The 17,567-nt window shown below is 50.7% G+C and overlaps 2 protein-coding genes across 2 annotated transcripts in view; one reads left to right on the top strand and one right to left on the bottom strand.

Moving 5' to 3' along the window:
- The window catches only part of ZBTB46 (zinc finger and BTB domain containing 46), a 36,024-nt gene that overhangs the window by 13,137 nt on the left and 5,320 nt on the right, over positions 1 to 17,567 (top strand). The window lies entirely within an intron of this gene.
- LOC110569898 (40S ribosomal protein S14) lies at positions 13,263 to 13,801 on the bottom strand. The gene has a single exon (XM_021677856.2). It carries the CDS (start codon positions 13,766 to 13,768, stop codon positions 13,313 to 13,315), a length of 456 nt encoding a protein of 151 aa, XP_021533531.1. The 5' UTR covers positions 13,769 to 13,801; the 3' UTR covers positions 13,263 to 13,312.

The raw sequence follows: 17,567 nt of genomic DNA, 5'->3' as shown, positions 1-17,567 counted from the left end.
GCGCACATCCTTGCTTTGTTTCCGCTAGATAATGCCGCTTGCACGCCAGTGTTTTTAAAGGAATTGGATGTTGTTTGCTACTTAAATGTCTCCAGCCGAATTCCAGTTGTTCGGGAGCAAAACACAGACTAACCTGAGAAGCGGCTAAAGGTGCAGCCAGAGGTTCGGCCGAGCTGCCAAGCAGCAGGCTCCCCCGGAACTTTCTTCCCCCAACAAGACACAGGGCATTTGGCTTTCTCCTCTAACGGCCTGTGAGCCCGCGGGGTGCAGCCCGAGAGCGAGCCGGGCGCTCTGAAGATCCATTCTGGGGACGCTCATGGACCGTGGCGGCCGCCCGGACGGTGTCTCTGGCCATCTGAGGAGAAACGTGCTGTGTTTGGTTGGTGCTCACCATGGGTGCCAGAGGGAACGAGGTGCGGGGGGCACACCCCAAAACGGGAGGCCCCGAGTGCAGAGGGGGGCCCGCGGGTGTAAGCGCGTGGATGGGGCCTGCGTGGTGGCCAGTGTGGACACGGTGGCTTCCTGATTACCGCTGGAGGAAGGGAAGCCAACTCCTATGTTGGGGATTTGGGAAGTGCATCCTTGTTTTCATTTTTACTCTGATTTTATTTTATTTTATTATTTTATTTTATTTTATTTTTAAAGATTTTATTTATTTATTTGACAGAGACAGAGATAGCGAGAGCAGGAACACAAGCAGCGGGAGTGGGAGAGGGAGAAGCAGGCTTCCCCCCGAGGAGGGAGCCCGATGCGGGACTCGATCCCAGGACCCTGGGATCATGACCTGAGCCGAAGGCAGACGCTTAACGACTGAGCCACCCAGGTGCCCTTTACTCTGATTTTAAAAAGCCAGTATTTTTACAAGTTTGTTTTCATGAGCGCTAAAATACCCTAAGTTTCTGTGTTGGAGCGATGAAATTTGCTTACGGCTAATAAAGACGCAAGTCGGAGCAATGCTTCTGTTTCTTCATTTCCTGGCACGTCATCAAGAGCCCAGGCCACCGTCTGAGCAGCCTGGACGCCGTGCTCAGTTCACGGGGCTTGGCTGTGAAGTCAGACCCTACACTGAATACCTCGTGGACAGGCTGCTTGGCTTTGGGCACACTTTCGAAGACACGTTTACGCCTCAATGCCCCATCTGAAAAATGCATCACACAGCTGTGGGGAGTTTAAGACAAAGTAGCGTCTGTGAACCCTTGAATGCGTGCTCCCAAATGTTGGTCTCGCCCCGCCTCCAGTCAGAGCTGGGCTTGTGCCATCCCAGGGCACTGGGGGGTCGACTGGGCAGGTCTGTGCATCTCGTGGAAGGAGCCCGTGGGGATGCGGCTGGGAACTTGTGGCTGTGTGGAGAGGTGGGGGCACACTTGTTCGGTCCCCCCATAACACTTCTAATGCACGTGTGAGTGCCACACATCTTGGGCTGTGGGCGGGCCAGACCAGTGCCCACCTCTGCTGTCAGGGGTGACATTGGAATGAGGGGTGATTCTCGATGCTTTTCACTTGTCTTCCTGTCTGCCAGTCTTTGCCTCCCATGTGGGCTGGTCCAAAAGGCCTTTGGTGCATCTCTGCTGGGAACTACACTAGACCGGGTCTGGACCCCGCTCCTGGTGCGGCACCGGCGGCCACCCCCGCTGGGCCCCTCTGTCTGGGCCCCGCTCCTCCCCGGGGCCCCAAACCCTCCTGCAGCAGGTCTCACACCGGGGTGAAGCCCCACAGGATTGCATCTCCTGGTGGGCTTTTCTCCCCGAGCTTCATCTTTGTGTGTGGGTCACCGGACCCTGTATTAATACCTCTTGACGCTGGAGTGAGGCAGCGACGCCTGCCCCAGGTGTGCTCTGGACACGCGCCTGATTGTCAGACTCTGCTCTTCACAGTTTGGAGGGAGTGGAGAGAGCTGGGACGTGAAGTCCTCCCCTGTTTATTTTTAGTACATCTGTGACTAATTCCAGGTGAAGTCACCTGGTGGGTTTTGGTATTTTGTTATTTCTGTTATGTTTTAATCTCCTTGCTTTTAATATTCTAAATTCCCCATTTTTCTTGTAAGAACCTACCAGAGGCAGAGGGGCCAGAGAGCTTGGTGGGAAAATGGGTTATTTTAAAAATATTATTTTCTGACATCTTAAGTAAAGTCTGTCTGTTTCCAGGTATATACTAAAATGAGGAATGAAAATATCCAAATAAAAACTTTGTTTCCGGGGCGCCTGGGTGGCTCAGTCGTTAAGCGTCTGCCTTCGGCTCAGGTCATGATCCCAGAGTCCTGGGATCAAGTCCTGCATCGGGCTCCCTGCTCGGCAAGAAGCCTGCTTCTCCCTCTCCCACCCCCCCGCTGGTGTTCCCTCTCTCACTGTGTCTCTCTCTGTCAAATAAAAAACAAAACAAAACAAAACAAAAACTTTGTTTCCCAGAACGTTGTGGTCGGCTGCCATGGTAGCCCCGCCACCCTCCCCGCCCCTGGCGGGTGGCCTCGCAGAATCAGGCTGAGGCTGAGCGGTCGTCCTGTGGTTAAGACGTGGTTGTGGCAACCTGTTCGGTCACTTGTGTTGGAGACGTTTGTCCCTGCGGAGGGTACCTGTATTAGCCGGGTGGCCTGAGCCACCGCCACGTATCTTGAGATCCCAAGAGGGAGCCGGAGCGACTCCGCGAGTCCGTGTGTGTCGTCCGTCTGTCTGCTCCGTGCTGCCCAGTTTTAATAAGCGCTCGCGGCAAAGCGTCAGGACAGGCGGAAGCCCGCGTCGGTCGCCTCTCCACCACCGCTGCTGGTTTCTAGATGCGCCCTCGTTGGCAGGACCGAGTTTTCTGTCCGGTTGAACGCGGTGTAGCTCTGGCGACTTGGTCCCGTGTTTCTCGCCTTGCTCCCCACCGAGGGCGCTCCTGCTTTGTCGGGATGGGGACCCTCCTCGTGCGCCAGAGCCCCCAGGTACCCGTGTGGTGGCTGAGCAAGAGATGGTGTGCGTAAGGGGCTTAACGGCACATCCGAAGAGGCACACTGAGAGCAAAGCAGAACAAGGCCCCCGTGCGTACCTCGGGGGGCGGACACCCCGGTTCCGCTCAGGCAGGCGCAGGGGCCTCTGTGCTCCCTCCACAGGCGGCTCGGGAGGGAGGTGGGGCCCGTGCGGTGGTGCTGGGCGTCCTCAGACCCTGGAGTGAAGGTGGAGAGCGCCCGATGGCTTCACTTGGTCTCCCAGCTCCAGGCTCCTTGAGCTGGTTGTTAACAGTGGACGTTTTATTATGATTTTCGGAGTGCCCAAAACTGGGTCCACATCCCAGCAGACGTAGGCTCGTCGTCGGAGAAATGAGGGGAAGGTGTGAAGTTTAGCGGGAAGCAGCTCTGGCACAGGATGTGCTGTGGGGGGGCTCCCGAGGCCGGTCACGATTCTGCCTGGCCTTCCCGAGGAGGGAGCACTGTGGGGCGTAGGCGTGGTCTGCTAGTTTTGTGAGAGAAAGGGATGACAGTTGCAGGTGTTTAAAATCAGGGGACCATTAAATGTGCAGGCAGTGCTCAAGCCGTGCTGAGCAGCCAACATTCACCTTTCCAGACAGTCTGGAACCTTCCAGGAAGTTCTGATGGGTCTAATCACATTGGCTATTAGAGTCAGCAGATGGTTGCTTTTCAGACTCATGGTCTTTGACTGATTAAAGAGGCTTTTGTACTTTTTATTTTGATTTAGTTTAACTTGATTCTCTTATGTTTATTATGTTTTCAGGGGTAGGCGAGCACCCTACCTGTTCATAGTCACTGTTCACTGAACAGAAGCCGTGAAAAGCATCAACTGTGGCTTAACACGTGGTTCAGTTTTATAAGTTGTATTTGTGAGCGTGCGTGGATCTGGGTGGGGCCTTGACACGTGCGTCGCCTCCTCGGACCCTTGAAAAATGCCTCACACACATGGGTCACTGCTTGATTTCCCGGGAACAAACGGAAGGGAAGGAAGCCGGCTCATTGTGGGTCTGGGAGGATGAGTGTCTCATAAAGCTGCCACATCCTTCCAACATCTGAGGTAGCTGCGGCCTGAAAAGCATCATCCCTGATTATTGTCGCTGTTTGACCCGTAGATACTACTTTTGAAAAAGAGTTGAGGATCTCCCCCTAAGAGTTACAGCTGGTGCTGTCCTGTCTGAGTAGAAGGATGTGCCAAGTTCCCTCCCGCTCTTGAAGGGAGGGAACGCTCGAAAGATCCTGGGGGAGCAGTGGCGGGGGCTCTCCGAACGGGACCACGGGGAGCCACCGGGCCGTGCCGTCCCTTCCTGACCCTTGTGTCTGCGGGCTGGCCCAGACGTCCAGGAGCACTTTGCGGGAAACCACCGAGCTGGTGTCTGTTCTGATTATGGTTTAAAGATGATTTCTTACCGTGTGTGAAAAATGAATCAAGGACCTTTTCTTGGTTCTGGATCGACACTGGATTTTCAAACAACTTCCTGCAAAAGGGCATTGGATGATGTCACTACACTTTTAGATAAATAGCCAGCTCGACACACCTTGGAGTGTTTTCCAGAAGATCGTTTCTCAAGGCCACAGGCATGCGCGTGCTCCGTGTTCTCACAACGTGTCCTGACTTTCTGTGCTAGAACCCTCTGTCGTAAACATTTTGCTTCTGGGAGAGAGACCCTCACCCCAAACAAGTCACATGCGGAGACCCCTGCTGTTTGGGGGTGGCGAGCTGATAAAAATATCCAAGCGCCCACCTGCAGCAAGACCCAGGCTTTGTCACACGGCCGTGCTCCGCTCACAGCAGCAAGACCAGGCACCGGGCTCCTGGAACTCTGAAGCAAGCCCACCAGCTGGTGTTCCTTCACGTGGGTGAGACTCGTTTCCTGTGTTCCCAGGGCCTGGCACCAGCCCGAGTCACTCTTGGGGGGATGCTGATCGCAGAGCAGAAGCCCCTCCCTCTGGCCCCTCCACCCTCCACTCAGAGCCCGGGATGCCCGCTCTGGTGAATGGCCAGACCGAGCCCAGGACAGCACTGCCCCCCAGCCCAGGTAAGACATGAGAGTGGCTGCCACGTCCCGGGCAGCCCGGATCCGCTGCGCGTCCGGCACGCACGTGCCCTAAACTCCGCGTGTGCTCAGGTGCGTCCCTGGCGCGTGCTCAGGGGCTCATAGTGAGTTTCTGTCCTAGAAGCCGTTGTGCATACTATCTTTTCTCCGTGCTCAGCTAAGCTCAGTGAGGGAACACCCAGCTTGTGCAGTAGTAACTGTTACACACTCAGTCAGTAGAGTTAAGTTGGTGATGTGTATACATATGTATACATACGTGTCACGTTATTTTCAGGTGACAGCTGTGTCCACCGCAGTGCACCTGCCATCTGTCACCGCACACTGTTGACTCTGTTCCCTCTGCTGTGCTTCTCGTTTTCTATGTTTATAGAATATAAACATATATTTAAATATATTTAAATACAAGTGCTCTTTTCTATTTAAGTTAAGAGATTTCTCTGAGGAATTTTTTCCCCCTCATGGAAAGACATTTGGCTCAGACAGCAGCAGGTTAAAGTCGCCGGCGCTGGCTGGTCTTGAGGCAGCTTTGTGGGCAGTGCTGGGTGGTTGCATGACCATCACGGACTCGGGGGCCTCTGGGACCCCAGGAAGGTCACGGAGAACAAGCTCTCCTTCCTGTTCCTCGGGGCAGAGGGGTTGTTTATAAAAGAAAGTTGTGTTAGGTTTGTCTGTCTCCCTAAAGAAAAAGAAATCTTTAAGGAGAGCTTAACCACATATTTTGGACTTTGACATTAAGTAAATGATTCCTACGTGGTCTTTTCCAACAAGGTGGTTTTGGTGGGAGACGTTGTGTTCTGTTAACGAGGATTTTTCCTTTGAGTGTCCATCGATTGAGAATTAATGGGAGCCTTCCTTCCCAGATGTGGGAGAGCTGTCCTTATGGTGACAGGGCAGGGGCCTGGCACAAGGTGGTGTCATCACATCCTGAACACCTGTAACTTGTCTCTCTTGTTCTAGATCGATGCCCCTTGACACCTGGAGCCCTGGGCTCGGCAGCGAGGCCTCCTCTGGAGTTGGCCCCAGCTGGCGCCTGGGTGGGTCTCTGTGGGGGCCGCGGGCCTGCCTGGGATGCCTGGGGCCTTCTTCCAGCACGCTGTGTGGCCAGTGCCCCTCCCCAGGCCCGATGGGCTCACCCAGAGCTCCGACAGCCTTACCATGAAGTCAGCCAAGGAGCCACGAGGGAAGCACCCTATGGACACAGAAGCCTCTGCTGCGTATGATAGCTTCGAGGCTGGAGAGGCTTGACCAGACACCTTTGTCCGCACGGGAGCAGACATCCCCACGTGCCTCTCTGCTGCGGCCAGGCCTGGTGTTCAGGTTTGGTGGCCACGGGCGATGGCCAAACCACGTCAGGATGGGGGCAGCTGTGGGCAGTGGGACTAGGCGTCAGTGTGGGACTTTAAATCTGGTACTTCTTGGCTCCTCCCCCGGCAGCCAGGCAGAGGCCTCTCAGGTGGGGCAGGCGGAGCAGGTGTGCCTCCAGCCTCCGGGCAAGGGCTTGGGTTCACTGGAATCATGTAGGATGGCCCAACTGTCGGGGCAGAAAAGCAGGCCCCCATCCCTGGAAAAAGGAATCTAGTAGCTCCGACCCCATACTATCTGGAAAAATCGAAAGACAAAGCCTAGCCGCTGTGTTCTTGATATGTGTGTCACAGGGCATTTCTCTCCAAGGAGACAGCCATTGGTGGAGAATTACTGAAGCTGTGCTTCTTTTCAGAAAGAGCACCTTGTGTTTGCTATTGTCCACCTTCATTGGACGTGTTGACATTAAGTAAATGATTCCTACGTGGTCTTTTCCAACAAGGTGTCCGCTTACGTACACAGAGCAGGTGGTCGTGGTTGTGATGGGCAATCCGGGACCCAGAGGCTCACATTTGCCAAGCAGCACGTGGTCTCCACGGAAGGACGCAGGCGGCCCCGTTCCAGGTTGTGGAATCACCAGAGGCAGATGTGGGTTGGTTTCTGGGGGAGAGGTCCTTCCCCGTGAGTCTGACAGACGGCCCCCACCCTCTCCAGGCTGCACCCTGACCGTGGCTGTGGCCAGGCCTGTCCAGGAGCAGTCTCGGCTACTCCTGCCGCGCCCACTTGCTGCAGCCTTTACCATTATTAAGCAAGTTCCAAAGACAATGAAAAGCAGGTTTTCAGAGAGGCTTAGGGTATTGTTGTCAAAGGGTTAAAAGACCAGTCGATGCAGGTCACCCTTCCAAGAGATCCAGTGCCTTGTGGCTTTATGTCCCCGTTTGCTTTTGAATGGTCATGATGGGATCTTTGAGCTGTGAGGTCTCAGAGATTTTATGTCTAAGTGTGGACATGCTGTGGCAGAAGTGCCCTGTGTAGACATCTGCATTCTGAGTTCACTGGGTGGGGACACAGAGGCTCTGTGGGGGCTTTTCCTTTTATTTGCTCACTTGACTTTTCCCTGGGGTGGATGGAGTGTGGGCCAGCAGCTCACAAGGACACCTGGACTGGGGAGGGTCTGTCTTTGCTATTGTACTGAAAGGCTTTTGTTAAAATTTTAAGACAATCGTGGTACCCGGCTGGCTCAGTCGGTAGAGTATGCAATTCTTGATGCCAGGGTTGTGAGTTCAAGCCCCACTTTGGGTATGGAGATTACTTAAAAATTTTTAAAAATCTTTAAAATTTTAAAACAGTTAAAACATTTCAGACAGGTTCCATAGTACCTGAAAGAAATAGGTTTGTAAAAAGAAAAGAAGTAGGTTGTGGTAGATGGTCCAATGGTAAGGGGCTCAAGAAACATTTTTAGATTAGTTGTCTGATTTTGTTCTTACATCTAACATTATTTCCCTTAAACTGTACAGCCATCTAACATGGAATTTTTAGCGAAGTGTATATAGATATTTCATGTCTTATATTTTGTTGAATTTCTCATTGAAATGTGGCTCATGATTGATTTTAAAGAGTTTTTTAAAAAGCTTATCCATATGTAACATTAATCTCTCTTGAACACAGAGAATTTCAGTAATAAAAGGTTCTTACTTGGGTGTATTTACTGGCACAAAACATGCTCCACATCTGTGTTCACTTTGGGCCTTTCAGTGTCTCTACCATGTTCACATGGTAGGAAATGAGAGATGCCAGAGATCTGGTGTCGCATGTTGTGGATGCGTGTGCGTGTGTGTGTGCGTGCACAGAAATGAAGACTGCTACTCACGTAGGGATAGTAACTTACTAATTTAGATTGCATTTAAAATATATAACCTGGGGGCGCCCGGCTGCCTCCATCGGTGGAGCATGTGACTCTTGATCTTGAGGTCGTGAGTTCAAGCCCCATGTTGGGTGTCGTGTTTACCAACCCCCCCCCAAAACAAACCCCAAACTTAAAATATATAATCTAGTGTTGATTATTGTTGGTCTTGCACTTGCACAGAACTCAGGTGCTAGGGAAAAGGCATTGATTTATTTTAAAGAAAACACTTGAAGAAAACTTTCTGAACCTCTAGTTTCCACCATGACAGCTTGTGTTGGGCTTACTCTCCAGGCAAAATCTATTTGAGAATCTGGCCAACACGCACACACACACACACACACACTCTGGAGACTGGCCAGTGCAGGTGGGACTTGAAGCAGTGTGCGACTCTTCATCTCGGGGTCGTGAGTTCCAGCCCCATGTTGTGTGTACAGTTTATGTAAATAAATAAAATGTAAAAAAAATGAAACAAGGGAGACAGCGTGGGCTTTCAGCGGAGACCTTGGGGGAGGGGCACACCTTGAAGTAGAGTCTCTCCCTCAGAGTAAGACCCAAACCAAGTTACAGCAGCCCCAGCAATAGCTGAGGTGAACCTTTGCAGGGTGAAGGTAATCCTGCCAAATCTGTCTGCTCAGCAGAAGTAACAGCAACAAAGAAGCAGAAGCCTGTCTTTGAAAGAGGCACAGCCTGCACAGTACCACCAATGTCCTTGCCACGCTCCACGTCCCACGAAAACAGAGCCCCGTGACTAAATCCCAGCCGCAAAAGCAGACGGGAAGATACCCGGTATTGACACGTTCAAGGAACATTCTGGAAATGAAAATATGATGTCTGAAATTAAGAATTCATTGCATAGCCGAACAGCAGTCTGGGTACGACCTATGTATCCAGTATCCAGATGTTCATGAACTGGAAGCATGGAAAATGTCCATGCTGAAGCCTGTAGGGAAAAAGCAAAAGAGGGGTGCCTGGGTGGCTCAGTCGGTGAAGCGTCTGCCTTCGGCTCAGGTCATGATCCCGGGGTCCTGGGATTGAGTCCCGCATCGGGCTCCCTGCTCCGCGGGGAGCCTGCTTCTCTCTCTCCCCCTGCCTGTCGCTCTGCTTACTTGTGCTCACGCTCTCTCTCTCTCTGTCAAATAAAAATCTTAAAAAAAAAAAAAAAAGGGAAAAAAGCAAAGAGACACACGAAACAGGGTGAAAGTGTGTAATGCGTGTGTAATTGGATTTCCAGAGGAGAGAGGAAGAAATGGGGCGGGATCAGCACCCAAAGGAGATAGCAGTTCAGTTTCCAGAAGCTGATGAGAGACACCAACCTATAGATTCAAGAAGCTCCGGAACCCCAGAGCAGAATGAATACCAAACAGAAAACAGTATCTGGGCACATGATTGTCAAACTATTGGAAACCAACGACAAAAAGAAAAGACTTAAAAGCAGCCAGTGAAGGAAGACACTGCTTCTCGGGGAGCCAGACTGATGACAGAGTCTTTGGCAGAGGGCCGGGGAGGCCGCCGCCTGCACGCCTGCCACGGTGCTCTTCACGGAGGGGCTGAGTAGAGATGCTGTCGTCCACACACAGACTGAGAACGTGTGGAAGCCAGCCCTCGGGCGACAGCAGGAGTGGCCGTGTGCGTGACAGGAAAGCATCTCGATCGTTGAAAACAACATTTATAGTTTCGTATGGGGTTTTTAACAGAAATCAGAGCATAACACAAGATGCTAACAACACAAAGGGTCTGGGACAGATGAGCTTGACTGTTGAAGGCTTCTGGCATTCTTCATGAAGTCACCTGAATAACGGCAAAAATAGTAAAGTACAGGTCAAAGGCTTATGAAGAGAAAAAAACGGAATGCTACTTGATCCATTTGAAATAAGGCAAGCAGGGAGGAATAAAGGCCAAAAACCAAATATTAAGATGGTAGATTTCACCTGGCTGTTTCCATTATTATGCATGAACTAAACACTCCAAAAAAAGCTGGAAAAAATCTGCTCAGAAAAATGTTCACTGTTTGTAGGTGACGTCATTCGTAGATAAGAACGCAGAAAGCGTTAAAGCAAAAAGATAAATAAGATAAACCAAGGAGGGGCGCCTGGGTGTCTCAGTCAGTTAAGCCTCTGCCTTTGGCTCAGGTCATGATCCCAGGGTCCCGGGATCGAGTCCTGCATCGGGCTCCCTGCTCGGCAGGAAGTCTGCTTCCCCGTCTCCCCCTGCTCCTGCTTGTGTACTCACTCACATGCGTGCTCTCTCCCTCTCAAATGAATAAATAAAAAATCTTAAAAGAAAAAGATAAACCGGGACGCCTGGGTGGCTCAGTTGGTTAAGCATCTGCTTTCAGCTCAGGTCATGATCCCAGGGTCTTGGGATTGAGTCCCGCATCGGGCTCCCTGCTCTGCGGGGAGCCTGTTTCTCCCTCTCCTGCTGCTCCCCCTGCTAGTATTCTCTATCTCTCTGTGTGTCAAATAAATAAATAAAATCTTTGAAAAAATAAAATCTTTGAAAAAAAAAAAAAGAAATAAACCAAGGAAACCCGTAAAGGAAGTCTTTAATCTTAATATCAAAGTAAACTGAAGAATTATTATTCAAGGGACTTCACATAATGATGGAGTCAGTTCTGTAGGAAATGTAACAGGCCTAAATGTGCGTGCTTAATTTTAAAATATATGACATAAAAGTTGACTACAGTCAAAGGAGAAAGACGGGTCCACGTCACAGTGGGGGATTTTCGACACATTAACTCGGTAACTGATGGTACAGCAGACAAATTATCAGTGAGGATAGAGAAGATCTGAGCAGTATCCAGATGTTAAATGAACACTGAATTCCTGTAATAAACCCATTTGGTCACAAGGTATCATTCTTTTCCTAGATCACTGGATTCAACTTGCTACTTTGTTTAGACGTTTCCCATCTGTGTTCAGAGAGGTGCTGACCTGTAACAAGGATTAACTAATTTGAAATTTGCAAGAAGCAGTGCAGAGTATTCTGAGTGCCTTTGAAACGTTTACAATGGGCAGATCTTGCAGCTGTAACACAGATCTCGCTGGAATCAGCGTCTTCTCTGAGCCTGGTGAAATTCTAATTTTTAAAAAATCAATAGCAAAAAGATACTGGACTATCCCCCCAAATGTTTGGAAATCAAACAACATGCTTTTAAATAATGCTTGAGTCAAAGAGTAAGTCACAATGGAAATGGTAAAATATTTTCCACTGAGTGATGTGAAAAGAGAAGCCCATCAAGACCCGCAGGTGAAAGAGCGGCAAAGGCGCCTCATGTCTGCAGTAGCACTTAGTCTAATTTTGGGCCAAAAAATGAGGAAAAGGACAGCAAACTAAACCCAAAGTAAGCGAAAGAGGAGATGTCAGTGAAGTGGAAAGCAGACCGCATCGGTAGAACAGTGAAGCAAGCTGAGCAGATTAATAAAACGCACGAGTTCCTATCAGATGCGATCAATATGAACAGAAAACAGTGCTAATTATAAATAAAAGGCATGAAAAAGAGATCACCGCTAAGATCCTGTAGATACTAGAACAGTAAGAAAATGTGAACAATTTATGCCAACACATTTGACAAGTTGGGGGAAATGGGCAAATTCCTTAAAACACTGCCAGACAGGGGAGCTGTAAGGGGGCGTGGCACACCACGTAGGGCCTTGGGTGCTCGGCTCCGCCCGGGAAAGCATGCACAGGAGTCCTGATTATGGCTGCTTGGGACCAAAGGGACCACGCAGGTGGTCCAGACACAGCAGGCTTAGGGTGGCCGATGTGGGCGACTTTAGCGGCTCCAAGGTGCGGGGACCACCCCTGGTTGTCTGGTGCTGGGGTGAGTAAGGCAACTTGATAGTTGGCTTGCATGTGAAAGGCACAGTTGGAGGAAAGTTATTTATTATCTCTTGGAATTGGCCAACCCTGCAAGGGGCTATCCCAGGGCCCCCAGACGTGCAGGCTCGGGATATAGGGGGGAAGCGTGGCTGTCCTGGTGAAGAGGACAGTGGAAGAGGCTCCGACCCATGGACGATGGAGTTGCAGGAATCAACAGGTGAGCTGACCACAGGCTAGAGTGTGCACAGACTGTGTGTGTGTGAACCCTGCCGTGGGTGGAGGCACCTCTGCCGTTGACCAGGGCTGGACAGTCTTTTCAGTATGTGGTTCTGAGCAAGTTGGATTCGAGGAGAAAAATGAATCTTGACTTCTAACTCACACCAAGCACAAAAATTAATTTGGGATGGATCATAAGCCTAATTATAAAAAGTAAACAGTTTTATAGAAGACCTAGGACAATAGCTTCATGATCATGGTGGTAGTTTCTTAAGCAGCTCATAAAGAGCACTTGATAAAATGGACATCATTAAAATTATTAATTTTTCCACTAAAGATACCTTTTTAAGAGAGTAAAAAGGCCAGTCACAGGCTGGGGAAAATGTTTGCAATAAATATATCTGAGAAAAGATTCATATTCAGAATACATAAAACTTTAAAAATCTAAGAAAGAGGCAACTTAGTAAATCAAGGAAGAGACTCGAGCAAGCACTTTACCAGTGGGCTCAGTGTCTTCAGTGGATGGGAAATGCAGACAGCCTCGCAGTGCAGCACCTTTGCAAAAGGGCGGGAGTGCAGAGACCCACAGACTGACCACGCCAGGTCTCTGCGAAGACACAGCAGCTGGGATGCTCACGCACGGCTGGAGGGGACATAAATTGTTGCGGCCACGTGAAACACTGCTTGGCCATATCTACCAAAATGGAACGTACAAGTACCCTGTGGCCCAGACAGTCCTCTCTTATGTGTACGCCCCACAGAAATGAGAGCCCTGTTCAGCAGAAGACATGTCTGAGAGCCATCTGAGCACCACGGTCCTTTGGGACGGATGCCCCTCGGCGCATGGCGGCGGGGGTGTGGGGGGTCGTACCATGGGATACTACACAGCAACAAACAAGAACAAGCCACTGCTCCAGGCGGCCACATGGTGACCTTCGCAGACTATGTTGAGTGAATAAAGCCAACTTGAGCGTATGATCCCACAAATATGAAGTCTTTTTTTTTTTTTTTTTTTTTTTTTAGCTCACACAAAGGCAATTTATTAACAGAAAACAGTAATTTGAGGAATCCTGTTCACAGACGGCGACCACGGCGACCCCCCTTCCTGCGGGTGCTATCGGAGGGGATGGGGGTGACATCCTCAATCCGCCCGATCTTCATTCCTGAGCGGGCAAGGGCTCTGAGGGCTGACTGGGCCCCAGGTCCAGGGGTCTTGGTTCTATTTCCTCCTGTGGCTCGTAGTTTGATGTGGAGGGCAGTGATGCCCAGCTCCTTGCACCTCTGGGCTACATCCTGGGCAGCCAACATGGCAGCATAGGGAGAAGACTCATCTCGGTCAGCCTTCACCTTCATTCCACCAGTCACGCGGCAGATGGTTTCCTTGCCAGAAAGATCGGTGACATGGACAAAAGTGTCATTGAAGGATGCAAAGATATGGCAGACACCAAACACATTTTCTCCTTCAGCTACCTGAGGTCCAAGGCTGATGACCTGTTCTTCCTTCTTTTCCTTCCCCTTGCGAGGTGCCATTTCTGCGCGTCTTCTCCAGACTCCGCTACCGGAAAAAGCACAAATATGAAGTCTTAAAGCAAATGTGTGGTGATGGAGGGCAGAGCAGTCATTGCCTGTGGGGGGATATGGACTAGGAGGGGACCGGGGGTGCCTTCGGGTGCTGTGGATGTGCAATGTCCTGATGTACGTAGAGAGGTAAACATTCACTGAGCCGTATGTTTAAGTTAGCTGTATGCACTTCTGTAAGGTTAGAACACATCAGGGGCGCCTGGGTGGCTCAGTCGATAAGCGTCTGTCTTTGGCTCAGGTCGTGATCCCAGGGTCCTGGGATCGAGCTCCACGTCAGGCTCCCTGCTCCGCGGGAAGCCTGCTTCTCCCTCTCCCACTCGCCCTGCTTGTGCTCCTGTTCTCACTATCCCTTTCTCTCTGTCAAATAAATAAATAAATCTATCTTAAAAGAAAAGAAAAAAAATAGTTTGGACACATCAGAGCTTCACTATATTCTAACACAAAGTAATTGACAGCCTAATAAACTTATAAATGGAAAAACAAAGTGGGGTTCATGTTTGGATCCATTTCTGAAATGCACTTGAAGTGCAGTCTTTTGGAAATTACAGAGGATGAATAAGAATCCGGATGGTTATATGAGTAAAGACTTGTATGCCGGGACACCTGGGTGGCTCAGTCGTTAAGCGTCTGCCTTCGGCTCAGGTCATGATCCCGGGGTCCTGGGATTGAGCCCCACATCAGGCTTCCTGCTCCGCGGGAGTCTACCTCTCCCTCTCCCACTCCCCCTGCTTGTGTTCCCTCTCTTGATGTGTCTCTCTCTGTCAAATAAATAAATAAACTCTTAAAAAAAAAAAAAAAAGACTTGTGTGCCCTTCTGGAGGAACCGCCCCTATGCACCTGTCTGCAGCCTGCAAATCCCATTTGCATCACTAGCAGTTCCTTGGAGGCTTTGGCACTATCATGAAATAGTTCTGGAATGTTCGCTTACGTAGTGGATCTTTACCACAGGTCTGAATCTCTTGCGGTGCTCTGAGGGGAAGGCGGGTGGCGGCTGCTGAGCAGTATTTCTGTAGATACATTTCTGCAACATTATAGCCAAATGTTACTGAGCTTCTTTTTCTGCACAATCTGGTCCCAGTTTCTGAAACCCTGCTTCTTGATTACAGGCTTACTGTTTGTGCTGGAGTGCTTGATCCCAGGCAAGGGGTTCAGGGTTTCGGACAGATAGGCAGAGAGCATCTGTTTCAGTTGAGTGATATTCGTGCTTTTTCATTATTTCAATGCCTCTTTCACCGTTAACCTTCTAAGGCTTTATAAGTGTTTATGAGAAGGAATCCGTATGATGTAGAAAGTTTTTCTGAGATACACAGACTGTAAATCACAGGTTCTAGAAGTGTTAGGTTCTTTCCAAGAAGAAGTTGTTTCAATCATAACAGCCACTGAAAATTCCCCTCAGTGCTCACGGTGCTGTTCATTCAGTGAGGGCGTGGAATGGAGCCCCCTACCCTGGAGCTGGGTCTGCATCCTAATCCCCGGAACCTGTGAATGTGACTCACTGTGGAAAAAAGGGTCTTTGCAGATATAACTAAATTAGATCATCTTGGAATATCCAAGTTGGACCTAAATACAGTGACAAGTGCCCTTTTAAGAGACAGAAGAGGAGAGACACAGACAGAAGCCTCACAAAGGAGACAGAAACGGGAAGACGTGGCCACAAGCCCAGGACCCCCGGACCCCCAGGAGCTGGAAGAAGCAGGAAGGACCCCCCTGGAGCCTCCAGAGGGAGCGCGGCCCCTCAGACTCTGGCTTCCCAGCTGTGACAGGGTAGATTTTTGTTGCCTTTGGCTGTCCCGTTCATGGTGTTCCGGCAGAGGCAGAAATCTGACATAACAAGAAAACACCAACATCATCATAGGGTGACTCCAGAAAGCGTGCGTTGTAAGTGTCTGCGGCTCTATTCCCGGTCGGCATGCCCAGGTTCAGGGAGGGTCCCTAATGACGAGCCACACTCATGCCTGTGCGTTCTAGGTTGTTTTTCTAGGGGAAAAAATGCAGCACTTCTGCACAGAGATCAATTTTTTTTTCCACGTGTAAGTCTGAGTTGTTAAATACAGAAGACTAGAATACATAATTCAGCATTTTAACTTTCATGTTTATAGAAGCAGAATAGAAGCCATGAATAAACACATTCTCAAAAAAAGGTTGTCTTAAATAAAATAACGTAACAGTTCATTTCCTCTCTCCCTCTCCATCCCAGAGTGGGTGGTGCATTTGCTTTATTTGGTGATAAAAAGTGGGATCACTGCCTCGGAGAGCCGCCCGTGTGGAGTGACTGTGGACAGCCGATGAGGCGGGTCCCGCCAGGCCTGGTTTTCGGAATGGGTCGGCTACATAAGGTGTGCCGAGGTGCGCGGCCTTCCCTCTCTTCAGTCCTGCCGTGCGGGTGCTGGAGCCCCTGCCCCGGGGACAAGCAGTGCTTGTCCCCAGCTCGAGGCCCTTCCTTAGGAAGGGCAACTCCCCTCTGGCTGCATGTACACCCCAGAAACTCTCCTGCAGCTCTCTTCCCCAGCCTGGGGGCCAGGCTTGCAGAGTGCATATGGCAACAGCGGGGACCGCCATCCGTCACACCCAGCATGGCTTCAGGGGTCCTCCCTGCACCTCGGCCAAGGGCCAGCAGACGGGACAGCTGCGCGGGGGACAGCGTGGCCTAAGCCCCTTCTCAGAGTGTGTGTTCAGGAGGTGATCGGAGGCATGTGGGCCCTTTAGTAGGGACCTCACTGACTCATTGTTCATGGGGGCCAAGCAACAGAAACGGCTTGGACCTTCAACAGTAGGGTCTCCACTTGGTCAGTCAGGCCCCTCAAACGCGTGCAGGCTATGCTGAAGTGGCGTGGACAGGCGGCCACCACGTGTTAGTGGACCGTGTCCTAGGTAACTGTACATCGTAATTCCAGTCTGTAATTTAAAACAGGTTTGTGCGTAGAAAAGAGACTCCAAGGACAGATGTCAAGCTGTTAACTGAGGTGATCTTTGTGGGGTGGCATGCGGGGGGTTTTCCACGGCTGCTCCTGCTGTCACGTGCCTTCTGTGTTGTCTACAATCTTCTGGTTTTACCGTCTTCCCCACGGCTGCACGTTCCCTCCTGCCCCCAGCTCCTGCCACGCACACGCACACGTGCGCACGCATGCCCTCGAGCAAACAAACACATGTGAAAAGCTTCTAATTGTAAGCAAATGCTTTGCTTCTTTGGACAGGACTGAGATTTCTGAGAGAGGCATGGTGGGGACAGGGCGTCCCTTTTATGTGCGTGGAAACCATGAGGCCAGCGGGCGGCCAGGCTCCAGGCAGGGTCGTCAGTTGTGAGCTGTGATAAAGTCCACACAGCCTAGTGCTCGGGCCGTTTTGGCATGAGGGTGCATAGAGGTCGTCCTGGGAGTGTGTCCCCGTGTGGACCAACTCTCACCCCAGGGCCCAGAGCTCTCGGGCACATGGTGGGGGGATGGGCTCGCAGCACAGCATGTGGATGGTCTCGCTGGAAAATAAAGAAATCCGGGTTGCTTGAATATTGAGATGCCCTTTAAGGGTTCTTGGGAGAAACACTAAAAAAAAAAAAAAAAAAAAGCAGAGACTGCTTAGGGGCGCCTGGCTGGCTCAGTCAGTGGAGCATGCGACTCTTGATCTCGGGGTTGTGAGTTCGAGCCCCATGCTGGGCGTAGAGCAGATGGAGCAACACTTAGTGTTTCCCCACATTTAAGCAGGCATGTGTTAGGAGCAGAGGCGCAGGGGTGAGGACCAGTGTGTTAGGAGC

The sequence above is a fragment of the Neomonachus schauinslandi genome, chromosome 10, assembly GCF_002201575.2.
Source record: "Neomonachus schauinslandi chromosome 10, ASM220157v2, whole genome shotgun sequence".
NCBI classification, from domain to species: Eukaryota; Metazoa; Chordata; class Mammalia; order Carnivora; family Phocidae; genus Neomonachus; species Neomonachus schauinslandi.
Note: the sequence above shows the minus strand (reverse complement) of the source record. Positions and strands in the feature narration are given on the sequence as shown.

Coding starts and splice junctions, on each gene's coding strand:
- LOC110569898 (XM_021677856.2), bottom strand. CDS start 13,768: ATGGCACCTCGCAAGGGGAAGGAAAAGAAGGAAGAACAGGTCATCAGC.